Consider the following 14,790-nt stretch of genomic DNA (forward strand, 5'->3'; position numbering starts at 1 on the left):
TTCATAGAGTACCTTGAATATCACCTTGTGTTACTTCTCAAAAAGAAAGATTTAATGGTGGCAGTTCAGTATTCCTTTGAGAGCTTTAAAGTACACCATTATGTGGCTCTTAAACATTGTCTTTCATGGTGGATTAAAATGGCAAGATAACCTGCAAGGTAATTGTTACGTGCTAGGCTAGCAGGATGTTTTTAATGATCCATTTTTTTCCCGTGCATTGTTGGAAATCCAGGTTTTTCTTATTCTGAAGGTTGTTTTTAGTATGCAAAACATGATTAATTCATTCCTCTTTTGTAGAATTTTCTAAGTGGTGGAAGGGTGATATACCTGAAGGAGTGAACAACATTTTTTCAAATTTAGTTACAGTAGCAAAGCATGCTAGTAAATAGAATTACAAAGACATGCCTTCACCACATTCATTATCTATTTTGAATATCATATGAATATGTGTATAAAGTGTTTGGTAGCTGAGGCAGGTTTAAATTTACTCTGCCAGGGCTCTTTATGTCCCATTTGCTTCTCAGGACTTTACACAGTTGGTGAGGCAGGCTGAGATAGTTTGGTTCTTGATGCACAGTGTGTATCTGCATGCTCAAGTGAATTAAAAAAAAAAAACAGCTGCTTGGCAGAAATGACATTCTTAGCGAGAAATCAGGCAGAGACCATGTTTTGGGTCTCTATTTTCTGGCTGTTCTAATTATTGTCATTTTCTTGTCCCCTGAGTATTGTCAGCTGCTGTATTGTTCTACTTTACCATATATTAATGCGCTGTAAAGAGGCAGATACAGTAGCTATTTTTACCACACAGAGTAGAACACCTCCCACATCCGACCAATGGGAGTTTAAAAACAGCAAGCCTGCGAATTTGCTGCCAGTGAGTTGCTAAGGAGTAACATATGTTTGCTGTTTCTTGGATGCTTTAATCAAATCCATACATATTTCATATCAAAATGGCACAGGAGTATACCTACTGTATACACTGGATATAAGGGTATACCATGTTACCCTGTTATGATGGGTATGGGTAATAATAATAATGGGTATCATTCACACAAGCAGTTAGTGAAGTACCAAGCAAACTATTATGCTGTATGAGTATCCAGTGACATCTGTTACTGGTCATTAACAGCTGCGCTGTGGTAAGCACAAGGCATTTGGGAATGTATTTTAATATCAAATTATGGCAGATAGCCCACTTGATAGCACACTCTCCCACTGGGACACTACACTAGTATAGTGTAGTATGGTCATTTTTCTAATTGAGAAGAGTATGTTTAACAAAATACTTTCAAAACAACTGAAATGTGGCTGATACTCATTTTTGTAGTATTATAATACTAATATGCAATACGTACTAAATATACAGTTGATTTAATTGATCAGCAAATTTATTTTAATTTAGAAGTATTCAGTAATGTTCCTTTGGTATAAAGTAATCAGTGCAGTGATTTTTATTTCATTACAAAGGCAAATTGTTGAGAGCCACTGTTCTCTCTGGACCAGAGTCTCCAAATCACTGGCCCAGCATGATGATGCACTGCTGTAGGAGGTACCTTTCTTCAGGTCAGATACAATCTGGCCTACAGAAAGGTTCCCTTTAATTCATAATTCATAACATAATTGCTACCACACATCTACACGTCTGAAATGGGTTTGCACTTCACTGGTGGACAGAGTGGGTCACATTCTGTATGTAAAGCACTTCAAGATTTATAGAGATCAAAAGTGCTACAGTGTATGAAATATGCCATCATCATTGTAATTGTATCATATACCTGTATATGTATCATAATGCAATGCTTAAATTATCAAATGTAAGTGACTACAGCAAATTACTGTATAATGAAAGCATGTGTAGTACTTGATACTTCTATTTGATCAAGGGTTTAGAGATGCTCACTTTCTTATTTTCTTGTTGTCTTAAAGGACTTCACACTTGAGGGTTCATTGTGCACAAAAACAGCATTTTCAAAAGCCAAACCACCTGGTAAACGACATTGTTCACCATCAAACAATCGGCTTAGTTTATATTAGGGAATGGTCTAATGACAATGAATCATCCTGCAGCAAAAGAGCGATCTGGGGACCTTTAGTGGCAGAGCTGGTCAAGGCTGTAGGGTTTGGGTTCCACCAGAAGAGTCTCTGATCATGTCAGATGACTGTGACTGGGATTCCCCAAGAGACAGCATACAATAGACTGAGGAGTACTGGGCAGGGCAAAGTTGTTGGGCAGGGTAGAGATTAGAAAGTCAGGGCATTCTTGGTGTAATGTGACATGATAAACCCTGCAATTTCCTGGGTATGTGCAGGCTTTCAGTAGCCCAGGTGTCAGCTCTGATGTGTAAAATGATGAATAGCTTGAAGCTGGATGGGATGAAGGAGCCGGCCTACACTTCTCATTCTCCCTCATATGCAGTTGCTTGGTTCATAGGTGTGAATTCAATCTTGGAAGGATATATTGCAAAAAATAATATAAAACAATACCTTTTCAAAATCCCATATCTTTTAACTTCTTTGGTGTCAACAGAAGGCCGTTGTGCATTTTCGCTTTGTGGTATTAAAATTGAAAGCACCAGGTGTGCTGTCTGCTGGCAAGCTGATTCCTTGCTTTGGCCCATCTGTGACACTTTAAAGAGTCATTTATATCCTTTGAAAGTTCCTGTTGTTTCATTTCTTGTGTTTTGTATCCAGGTGATTAGGTTGATTTACTGTTGCTGTGTTAGCTTTGACTTACCAACTTTAGGATTGTACACGCAAGAGAAGACAAAACCCAGCAGGATATTACATTCCTGATTAAGGACCAAGAACCGAAATTTGCAGTAGGATTTTGCACCTCATTATGAGTTTATCTTTTTCTTTTAAGTTTTAAACTTTCATTCTTAATATTACTCGATAATTCACAAAACATGCTCAGATGTTCACTGCTTTGAACACTAATACAAACATTATAACATTATCATATCTAGTTTCTATGGTAATCCACCAAGTCAAATGCTGACGTGACTGCAGTTTGCATGCACTTTTCATTGGAAAGGGAAATGTCTTCCAGCTCGCTTTGAGTTGTAAAGCAGAAATGTAATATATGTTGGAGGTAATGTCTCAGATTAAAGTGCAGCTGTGAATTTTTCATATAACCAACAAAAGCATCAATGTTATAGTGAACATGGGTTTCTTTTTTATTATGTAATATGGAAGTACACTGGCAGTCTATCTGTATTTACAAATTCAACTGCAGCATTTCTAATCTAACAATTATAGAAGGTATTACCTCTTAATAAAAACCCAAAGATTGTTTTTCATGGCATATAGTACAACATACTTTTTTAAGCCTTTGCCTAGTAAAGTATTTATAATGGTGTCATATAGTATGTATTCCTTTATAGGGAGAGTTAGGTTCAGGAGTGCATGTTTACCAAAACACTTTAATAACTATATTCAGAGTTTATCGATGCATTTATTATAAGAGATCTATTTGTGTAAGTATCTAAAATATTCATATGTCTTGTTTTCCAACTTCAAACTTCAGTTGTAACCATGTGTACAAATCCTTACTAGGAAAAAATGATTAAAGCCATCAGCCATATCACTCTGCAACTCACAACTGGCAACCCACTGAGCCTGGTCAGTACCTGGATGAGAGAACTCCTGGGAAAAACTAAGGTTGCTGCTGGAAGAGGTGTTAGTGGGGACAGTAGGGGGTGCTCACCCAATGTGAAATAAAAATTGTAAAAATAATTTACATTTAAAAACAGTGCTTTAATTATAGTCATTGCAATAGTTGAGCATTCAAATTGTAGTAGGTTGTATGCTACAACTTTTAGGAACTAAACAAAACATATTTGGTGTAGATCATTAAAGCTAAACTGCAAAAGTTGTGCACTTTTAGAAGAGATAAAGTAAAAAAAATTATTTGATATAGAGCTATAAGGTTTTTTTTACAAATTCAAGATCAACAGATTTCATTAGGACCGCAAATCTCAGAGACACCGTTTGTATATATGGAACATTGTATATACGCATTGCAACCAATGAGTTTTGGAACCATGTGTTTTAATTTTTCTCTGTGTAAATATCTTTCTATTTTTTTTTTACTTTCCCTGCAATGTTCAATTTGAAATACCCAGTTTCACCGGTTCACAGAATGTGCTGTTCTTCATGTTCTCTGTTTAATTTCAGGACATGGCCCTCGTCAATGAAGAGAACTTGTCCATGTTCATCCGCTGTGGAACCATGGCCCTGGTGGCAGCCTATTTGAATTTCATAAGTCAAATGATTGCAAACCCCCCCTTCTGCCAGCATGTCAGCAAGGTAAGATGAGAGAAGACAAAAAGCCTGCTGGAACAAGATGAGCAAAGTCGTGCAATTGGTTGCTCTGTTTGAATCAATTACTTCAGCTGGCATTTTTCATTGCAGCTTTTGATGGCATCCGATGGCCTGCTAACATTTTAAAGAGGAACTGTCACTGTCCCTGGGGCCTCACTGAATTATTTTATGCTTCAGTGCAAACTGTTTGTCTCCCCTCAGAGTCTGCTGCCGCAACTCTGTGGCTGTCAAGTGTTCAGTGAAAACAATCAAAATGGTCAAACTGCAGGAGTCTCAGTTCAATCCATAAAATTCTTAGCGGGTCTTCCATTCACTGTTTGCATCCATAGTTACACATATTTTTATGTTTTTAGATGGCTTTCTAAAACAAAGTAGCCCTTTTCATCAGTGTTTCTCTACTGAAAGCCCCATATGCCATAATGCAAAAATGCAGGAAAACATGCTCAAGACTGTTTATGAAGTTATGGTTAATAAAGTGCTTATATTTTAGAGCACACATTCAATGTATTAGATACCATACTTTATAAAACTTTGGTCTTTAATCTTTAATTAGTTAAGTTAATGCTACAGTATATTTGTGGAATGCAGACTCCAAAAGGCTGATTTTGTTACAGCATTTGAAAAATGCTTACAGTATTTAAGGCAATCAACCAACAATGAAGTTCTCATATTCAAAATGAAAGCATTTGTTTCTCTCAATGCCGGTTGAAATGTTGTACTTCTAAATTATTTTTCCATTTAGAGTCACATTTATTAAATAAATTAGAAATGAGAGTCACTGTTCTACTGTACATAAACTATTTTCATGTGTCAACCACTGCATTCTAGAGAGGGTTTTCTTTAATGTGCTTGGTTTGAACTTTGAAATTGGGTTAAATTAGGATTTGGATATAATTAAAAACTGGAGACCCATATAGCCCTTGAAGACCAGAGTATGAATGAAACTTTTGAATGAATGTTCAGGCAGATTCTGTTCTTATGTTGAACAGAACTTGTACTTGTTGACAGACCAGTTGAAATGTGCCAAATTGGAGAACATGATGCTGTTTAATTTGTGAAAAGCGATGGCTAAATTTAACTTGTTTCTATTTCTATTTTGAACAATTGTAAAAGAAGCTTTGATCCAAAATTTCAGTACACAACAGCCCCATCTCCACCGTCCCCACACCCGGACAGCAGACTCCTTTCATTTCAGACCATGGCTCCTCCAATGTTTTGCATGACCACTTAACGAGTCCCTCTTTGTGTTTCTCCAGGTTATTGAAATGAGGAACCTGGAGGCACCTTACCTTTTACCAGAGCATATCTTCAGAGAGAAGTGCACGTAAGCAGAAAACCATTTTCGATGATATTTAAGGAACAAACAGTTAGAAAAGTTTAAATATGTAAAGAAATCTGCTCATATTTAGTTTCTCTAAAAATGAAATATCCACTTAAAATTTGAAAGTTAATATATAAATGAATTGTTCATTAAGCATGTCTATTATGCAGTTATTTGTTGTAATTGTAGTAATACTGCTGCCTTGAAACACTTGGGTTCTGGGTTCAGCAGTATGTATGGCTGTCGTGTTTGCGTGTTCTCCTACTATCCTTGGGTTATAAGCTGGTTCTCTAGTTTCCTCCCACTCCCAAGCACATGCTGATTAGGTTCATTAATGTATTTACATGTATATTGGCCCTATATGGTGGGGCTCTGTGGTAGACTGTTGCAGCCCAGCCTGTGCCTTGCACTCATGGGATTGGCTATGGGTTTACTGCAACCTTTACCGTTACCAGAAATAAGCAGCTTTATGATTCCGGATGCTTCTTCATTTTTCAATTTTCACAGAATTCCCAAGTCTCTGGACAAGGAAAATAAGAGCCTTTTCTTTTTGACTAATGAAATTGCTGAGTCTTTGGCCGGTCCAAGTTATAGTGTGGACAGGTTGTCTGTGCCCTATGTTCCTCAAGTGACAGGTAAGGAACTGACTTCACTGTATTAGGAACGCAGTTCTCTGTAGAAATATTCTCCCTCTACTGATCTCTGGCTTTTCTCCTCTGTACTTCCCCTTTAAATGACTTTGTGCCTGTACACTTTATCTCCGTGTATTATGCCTTAACTTAACTTTAAACAACCCACCCTCCCAAAAAATTAAAATATTGAAACACCATTTTGAATTATCTGCTGTACGTTTGACATTTTTTTATTTGATTTATGACGGTCACTTCTAAGCAACGTTTCCTCTGTAAAACACATTGTGGGAGAGCAGAAGTAATACATCAAAACACAATTTCTCTTTACAGACTATGTACACAAATAAGGACACTATAGGCAATGCAATCCATATACAGTATGGGTTAAAACTGCAATGTCTGTGAAAACAAAAAAAATGTTTAATTGAGCATTTGAATTTGGGACTGTTCTGGTTTTAGAAAGACGACAATCTGAGTCATCTAGCCTTGAGACTCTCTGCTCCTCCTCACAATAATATACAACAATAAAACAGCAGTAATGGTAAAATGTGAAACAGAATCCATTCACATTCAAACATAATAGAATGTTCCATTCAGCTCTCAGATACTCTCTTTAGTAGAGCATTACAGCTCTGAGTTCCCAATGTAAATGTTATCCACAGCAAATTGAACACATAATAACTTCCCAGGATCGAATCCCTCTGCCTTGTTCTAACAACAAGGACATGGTACATACTGTGTAAGAATTAAGTGCTACTTAAATTATAAATTTGTTGGATAATAACTTAAATAAAAAAAATAAGAAAAAACCACTGAACTTACATTTAGCTTGTTTTCTGTTAAGTTCAGTATAGCTCTAATAGAATCCACCACCGATAGCATACAAAGCACAATGTTTTATTTAAGATGTAATGTGAGGAATGTGACTTTACACACAGTTAGTTGTGGTCTTCAATAACTGCTGTGTTAATGTTTTGTTTGCTGTAGAATGAGAGCTACAGTAGCTGGAGCCAGGAACAAATCTGAAACACCTTTAAACTTATTGTTTTAATGTTCTACTTTTCATTTGCAATATGTGGTTAATATACTGGACTGTTTCAATGTAGTTGAAGTCTTTAGAATGGAGGTATCTTCGCTATTTTACATTGTAATATAAATTTGACAGGTGACAGTCAAGAGAATAATTGTTTTATAATGCAATTACTGTGACTTTATGCAGTAACAAATTTTGGTCTAACAATTGCAGTATTGTCAGTAATGTACAGTAAATTGTGGTAATAGTAACATGCTTCAGATAATTTTTCCAATGAGTTTTGGTTTTTGTCACTGCTCCATTTTTCTGTTTTTATAATGTTGCTTTCTTCAAATTAACTCAGTTTTCGTTCTTTGTTTTTGTCTGTATGGCATAGGACATATTATGTATTTGTGGAAGAAAATCTATACTTGATATAACTGTTTGAGAATTCAAGTAAAATGATTAACCCAAAGGTTCATCAAGAATCAAGAGCATTCCTAATTACTTGATTAATTTTAAGACAATTCAGATTTTAAGCCAAGAATATTGAAGTCCTGCTGAATAATTACAGTTGTATGCAAACGTTTAGGTACCCCTGGTCAAATTGTATGTTTCTGTGAATCTTTTAAGTGAAAAGAAGTTTAGACACACTCTGTGTGGTAGAAAGTTTAGCATGTCATCTTCCTTCAAAACTGAATGCACAATTTCTATTTATTTGCTGATTTTAACAGATTAAAAAAGAGAGCGTGGCATATACAAATGTTTGGGCACCTTTCCAGTTGATTCATTACTACTTTTTTAATTTGAGTTTTTCAAAGGCCTCAAAAGTTGATTGACTCATTAGGCCTTAAATTGAGCCAGGTGAACAAATACTCTTCTAACCTCTCAGTTGTGATTGTTGTTTCGTCTGCTTTCAACAACCATGGGCTCCTCTAAGCAACTGTATGAGGACCTGAAATTAAAGATAATTGACTCTGACACAGCAGGTTAAGCCTATAAAAAGGTTTTCTAAATGCTTCTAGCATGGAATTTCAACTGTCAGACACATCATTAAAAAATGGATGTTAAATGGAACTGTTGAAGTCAAGGCCAGATCTGGAAGACCCAGAAAAATCTCTGATAGAACCATTTGAAAACTGGTCAGATCTGCAAAGTAGAACCCACATATCCCTGCAAATGACCTGCAGAAAAGTTTAACTGACACTGGAAAAGCTGTCCATAGGTCCACAGTAGGTTACGCAAAAATTATCTGCATGCAACAGATGTCAGAAGAAAACCTTTCCTACTACCTCATTACAAACGCTAACATCTAAAGTATGCAAAGCAATACTTAGATAAGCCAGAAATGTTTTGGAACAAAGTGCTGTGGACGGATGAAATGAACATTTAAATTTTTGTCCACAACCAAAGGAAGATATAGTCGGGGAAAAAAAAGTAGTGAAACATTTGAAGAAAAGAACACGCTTCCACCTGTTAAGCACAGGGGTGGATCCATTTTGCTTTGGGATTGTGTGGCACAGGAAATACTATGTTGGTAGAAGGATGAATTCAACTAAGTATCAACAAATCCTAAAAGGTAATGTCCCAGAATCAGTGAAGAAATTGAAGCTGGAAAGTGGTTGAATATTTCAACAAGACAACAATGTAAAACATAATCAAAAATCTTTGAAGAGCGAAAGATTAAGGAATGGCAAAATATATGCTGTACAGTCCTCAGACTTGAAAATCTGTGGGGAGATCTGAAATGTGCAGTGAATGCAAGAAGACCGAAGAATACTTATAAGCTAGGAGAGTTCAGCAAGGAAGAATCGGGAAGTTTTGAAAGCAAGAAAAGAGAGACTTCTAGCTGGCAACAGAAAACATTTGGAAGCTGTGATTTCTGCCAGTGGGGGTGTTGATAAGTACTGACTAACAGGGTGCCTAAACTTTTACACATGCCATATCCACTGTTTATTATTTTGAATATTTACAAAACTGTAAATAAATACTGATTGTGCATTACAATTTTCAAAAAGATCTCATGTTTAAGTATGTACCATGCACAGGTTGTGTCAGATTCTTTTCACGTAGTGAACTGTGAAACATAAAATTTGACTAGGAGCACCTAACCCATTGCACACAACTGTATACACAAATGTTTTTAGTCTACTAAAAGAACATTTTCTCCAGTTACTGTAAGTCATAGTTAAACATTTAAAGTGTCAAGTTCACATCACCCCAGAAAAAGAGACCATAAAATATGAAATAGTGAACTACTGTACTTTCTTTAAAAAGAAATGAAAATTTAAGGTAGCATAGGACATGCAGTCTAAGTACTTTTCCAATTAACTTTAAAATAGAAGAAATGGAGAAATTCAGTTAAGCCTGAATGACAAAAGTAGTAATTAAGGATATACATTGCTTCTGTATTATACGAGAAGTATGCTCAATAGATAGTTATTTTCCATGTTTAAAATCCAAATGATATTTTATAAAGTTTTTCACCTCTGTTCTCATTCAAGAGAGTATCGGTGCTTCTTTATTAAAGGAAGTGTTATTCTTCTCCTTTTTCTTCTTTTCTTTGTCCTTTCGATCAGTCCTTTATACCGTAGGGAAGATCCTGCACAAGTGCAGACAAAAGTCCAGAGGTAACCATTAGATTTAGCTCTGTGTCGTGTAGAGTTGTCAGAAAGGAACCACTCTTAAGTCAGCAGCTGATGCCTAGTGTCCACCCAAAGCTGTGCTCATTTTAAATGCAGATAGCTTGCTTGAATATGTGCTGTGCTCATAGAAAGTCACTTGAATGTGCTGCCTGTACTGTGCGACACGCATTGCAGAGGCTTACAATCAATTTGATCAAAACTTTTAATATTTCTCTAACTGAAGTGATAGAGAAAGTGGGTCCACTCCTGTATGACAAGTGCTTTGGGGTGAAACATTACGAAACAATCATTTCACACTTCTGGGTCTGACTCTTACAATTTATTTGCTATTGTTCAGCCTACAAAGTCTGCTCATGCTTTATTATTAATCTTTAAACTTGGAAATCTGTCCATACACCAAAGTGTATGCAGTTAAACATAAACAGTAGTATGCAGTTTAAATGAGACTGTGTTTGCCTACTGCTCTGAGGTGTTGACGACTTCAGTAGTAGTCTCTACGTTAGTCCACATATTGTAACAACATCCTTTTTTATTATTCTCTAAGAAAAACCGAAGTGTGTTTACTTAAGAGGAAGCCATCATGACATCTAGTGGCTTTGTTTTGCTTTCATCCATCATCTTTGATAAGCTCTAAAATCTCAAAATGATTCTGGAATCTTCGAGTAGTTTCTTTCTAACAGCCCTGCACACGTGTACTATTATCGTATGGTGAGTAGGAGGTTTTATCCAGTAGTAGTTTGGCTGGGAGTGTTTTAAATGTTAGTAAATGTGACTATCTGTGTTTTAGAACCCCCTCCATTTCCTTTGTTCTTTCCTTCTTTTTCCCCGTTTTCAATATAAACCTTTAGGATACTGGCTATTTCACTTGGAAATATTAGATACATGGATTCAATTTAGTAGTGCCTCTGAACATCATCTATCTACTAAAATATACTAACTGGGCAGTAACATTTTTTATCTTTAGAAATAAATATGACTAGATTGTTTGACTTCACTAGAAAATGACATAAGCACGTGTCTTTACATTAATGTGCCTTAATGTGAATCTTAGCTTTAATGACTCAAAATTTTCTCTGACTTTTTGGAGTAGATGGACGGATTAAATTAGTTCATCGGTTAATACGTGCTAACAATTTAGTCTTTTATTAAGACTCCACTAGGGGGCATAGGGGGTCTGCATTCAGATGAAGTATTAGTTTCAGTGAGATCCACATTTATCAAGTCCTCTAGTGAAACTGCTCTTCAGGAATCGGTTGGAGGGTGCATCATTTTGTGTTGACACCTACCATACTAAGCAGTCATATCTTAATTTAGCATTCCTTATGCCTTCACAACAGTGCCTCATTATCCATCCAGAACTAAGGACCTTCTTTATACATTATTTTACATTAAGTTTCAAACTGGATTAGTGCCACTTTATGCAGTGTTTGATTTCTTTGTACTCTTCGAGCTATTAAGACTGCAGTTTAAGCGGGTCTTTGATCACCCTGCAGTCAGTATAAAAATTTACCATTATCACCTGTGTAATTCTTGATGAAGGTATGTTTTCTGTTCTGCCAGGAAAAAATAGGTTTTTATTATGCTTATCTGCTATTGTTTCTAGTACAAAGTGTAACATTTGCAGGACACATTTACTGAGATTTATTCTTACAAGCACAGAAAAAGCATTTTTAGCCATTCTTTTTTCAGTTTTTGTTAATCAGTCTTTCAATTAATTATATGTTTTGATTTGCCTCTCGTGGAATTTACCGTTTGTGGTGTGTTTGTACAGTGTACAGTTTTATTTTATTTACTGCACTTCAGGATCTATGTTTTTTTGTTTTTTTGTGACTTGGATCTTGTTTGTAAGAAGCACTGAAATTTGTTATTTTCAAATATTTGTCATAATAATAACAACATTCATTGTTAACATTTATATTTTTTCTCCTCTTTGTCTTTTCTTTGAGTCAAGTAAAGGTAATGGGCAATTGTCTCATCCATTGACAAAGGCCTGTATTAGTCATACTCTGCACCAGATGTAGTCAGGAGCCACCAGAAGTGCTGTAGATTTGACTTTAGTAGTGGCCTGAAGTATTTTAAGCCTGTTCTGCTAGGGTTCCTGATGTGGACCAGTTAATGCTGGAACTGGGAAGCTGTGATGGAATTGTTTGCTGTTCTCCAGTTTGCTCATCTCCACTGCTGCCATGACCATGTTCAAGTTTGAAAAGAGAGACAGTTTTAAAGAGCACATGGCTGCATCTTTATTTCTTCTCATTTTGAAGTATTATATTTTGTATATTCCTGTGGGATTAATAATAATAATAATAATAATTACTTACACTTATATAGCGCTTTTTCTGGACACTCCACTCAAAGCGCTTTACAGGTAATTGGGACTCCCCTCCACCACCACCAATGTGCAGCATCCACCTGGATGATGCGACGGCAGCCATAGTGCGCCAGAACGCTCACCACACATCAGCTGATTATAACGGCTGAGACGAATAAAAGATGTCAATCAAATTTATAAATTAAGAGATTTGAAAAATGACAATATATCTGGTGGCACTCTTCTCCATATGAAGCATGAGGTGCATAAGCCATAAGAAATGCCCCATGACTGCCCGTTATAATTAAACTGCAATATACGAAGCTCAGAAACAGACAATAAGCAGATCTCAACTTCTTGGTTTCTCGTTTTAAAAATCTACTGTATGTTAGCAAACAACAAACAAGCATAGATTAATTCCACACGGAAAAATAGAAAGAATACAATGTTTTGCAGTGGAGCCTTCTTCATTCATTTTAATAGCCGTAGATACTGTACATACGATTATCATTCTTAACAGATGAAGACCGACTTTCCAGGAGGAAGAGTATAGTGGATACCATTTCAATTCAGGTGGACATTCTTTCCAGCCATCAACCAGACAAGGTACTGTAACATGCTTTTTGATTAGAATTCTTAAGGCAGTAGGGTCCAATGGATTTGCAAGAATAATAATTGACTCTTGGCCTACCCGGGTGCTGCGACAATTGTGTTCACATGAAGTTGCATTATTATTCATCTGACAGTCGAAGATAGCAGAATCAGGATGTGCCTCCTGTAATCAAGAATCTATGGTAGTAGTGCAGATGTGACTTGATTCGTGCTTCAGTATAAAGTCATAGGTCTGTAAACTGGAATTCTATTGTTTTTGGATTTTCTGCAGTGTAATATATACTGGAAACATGTCAATATGAAACTGTTTGAAACTAAGAGAAATAAATAATGTTTTATGCTAGATTATATACTAGAAAATTATTTTGACATTTGATGACACTGAAATTATGACATTTAACCTTTTTTTTAAGAAGGTACGATAGATAATCTCTTCCTTCCTGTGTTTGCCTCCTGTTGTTGGTCCAGAAACAAGACAATCCCTTTATTTCACAGAATTGCAGAATTCCATGTTAATGCATAAAAATAGTATAATTATTTTTAGAAGCTAATAGAATTTATGTACTGTAATTATTTTTAATAAAATGTATTTTTTAAACTACCTCAGAATTTTGTTTTTATTCCTCATTTTCTCTACCATTTCTATTTACCCAGTCACAGAAAACGGAGGAAATAACCTTTGAAACGCTGAAGAAAGCTATTGGTAAGTTGAAAAAGGAGAGTGTGAGGTGGCAGTCCTGAAATGGCTGTGTAGGCACGTCCAAACAAGACTGACTTTAGTTTAGATTGATTGGGTTGAATCTGAAGGCTGCATGCTCTACACTACACTTTATTAGATCAACCAATTTTTACATCACAGGCTTTGTGTGTCACAATTAACTTTAAGAATGGAACTGTTTTCCTCCAGTCCAGGCTTTTACCATGGCTATTACAAGTGTGGATTCTAAACTGTATTTTAAATCTAAAAAATAGTATCGATTTTGTTATTTTAACATGGAGTGAATAAATCTCTGCACCACAAGCCTAGAGTACTTTCTGTTTTTACCTGAAATAATAATTAATTAATAATACATTTCATTAGATACCACTGGTCTGGAAGAACAGGAGAAGGAAAAGAGACGTCAAGTGATCGAGAAGTTTCAAAAAGCTCCATTCGAGGAGATCGCTGCCCATTGTGAATCTAAGGTGAGGATGCAGTAAAAGTTCACAAACGTATTGAAAGTATTTCAGAGATTCAAAGATGGGTGAAATACAGAAATTCTTCCAAGTGTACAATATTACAGTAGTCGAGGAACCCAGATCTGGACATTTCCATTGTCTAGTCACTAGGGCTTGGCAGGCTGCTTAAGTGGTTACTTGTGGAGGTGGAGCAAGAGGTACTTCTTTATGGAAAAAAGTCTTTCTCTTAGTGAGTTGTTTTGGCATCCAGCCCCTGCCAAAAAGCCCGACTCGCATCATCTTTCACCAGCCCCCTGACCTCCCCACGGACATCAGTATAAGTGGGCACCCCCAAGCAGGCTCCTTGCCGGAGTGGAAGTAATCTAGAGTGTCCTTCATCCTCGTTCACCTGTGTTTAATCAACTGTTACTGTATGTCGTTGGTTGTTTTTGGTCTCTCTGATTAACCGTGTCACTGTCTAAGCATGAAGAGCGCAGCCAGCCTTCATTTGGTTAAGAGTTCCTAAAGAATCCATTGACTCTGTTAGTTTCAGTATGTTCTTAGGACAGGTTCGTGACAGTATGTTCGGAAGAATGACTCTTAATTCCTCTATTTCCATGGTAACACGTTGAACATTTTAACTCTCCCTCTCTCCTTTTCTCTCTACACTTTTCACAGCAGTAGTCAGGCTTTGCTGGGGTAGAAGTAATGCAAATTCCTTGAGACTGCCATTTACTGCAATGTCCAAGAGAATATTCTCACCTTCCTGCACAGGCCTT

At 36.4% G+C, this 14,790-nt stretch overlaps 1 protein-coding gene across 4 annotated transcripts in view; it reads left to right on the plus strand.

Annotated features, from left to right (window-relative positions):
* The window catches only part of efr3a (EFR3 homolog A (S. cerevisiae)), a 137,372-nt gene that overhangs the window by 113,928 nt on the left and 8,654 nt on the right, over window positions 1-14,790 (plus strand). For all 4 annotated transcript variants that reach the window (XM_088643925.1, XM_088643924.1, XM_088643926.1 and 1 more), the window contains 6 exons: window positions 4,177-4,308; window positions 5,580-5,647; window positions 6,152-6,279; window positions 12,762-12,847; window positions 13,508-13,556; window positions 13,935-14,038. In XM_088643925.1, the coding sequence (XP_088500051.1) occupies window positions 4,177-4,308; window positions 5,580-5,647; window positions 6,152-6,279; window positions 12,762-12,847; window positions 13,508-13,556; window positions 13,935-14,038 (567 nt within the window). The remainder of the gene's footprint in view (window positions 1-4,176; window positions 4,309-5,579; window positions 5,648-6,151; window positions 6,280-12,761; window positions 12,848-13,507; window positions 13,557-13,934; window positions 14,039-14,790) is intronic.

Source organism: Lepisosteus platostomus, chromosome 8 (assembly GCF_059453375.1).
Source record: "Lepisosteus platostomus isolate fLepPlt1 chromosome 8, fLepPlt1.hap1, whole genome shotgun sequence".
In the NCBI taxonomy this organism is placed as follows: domain Eukaryota; kingdom Metazoa; phylum Chordata; class Actinopteri; order Semionotiformes; family Lepisosteidae; genus Lepisosteus; species Lepisosteus platostomus.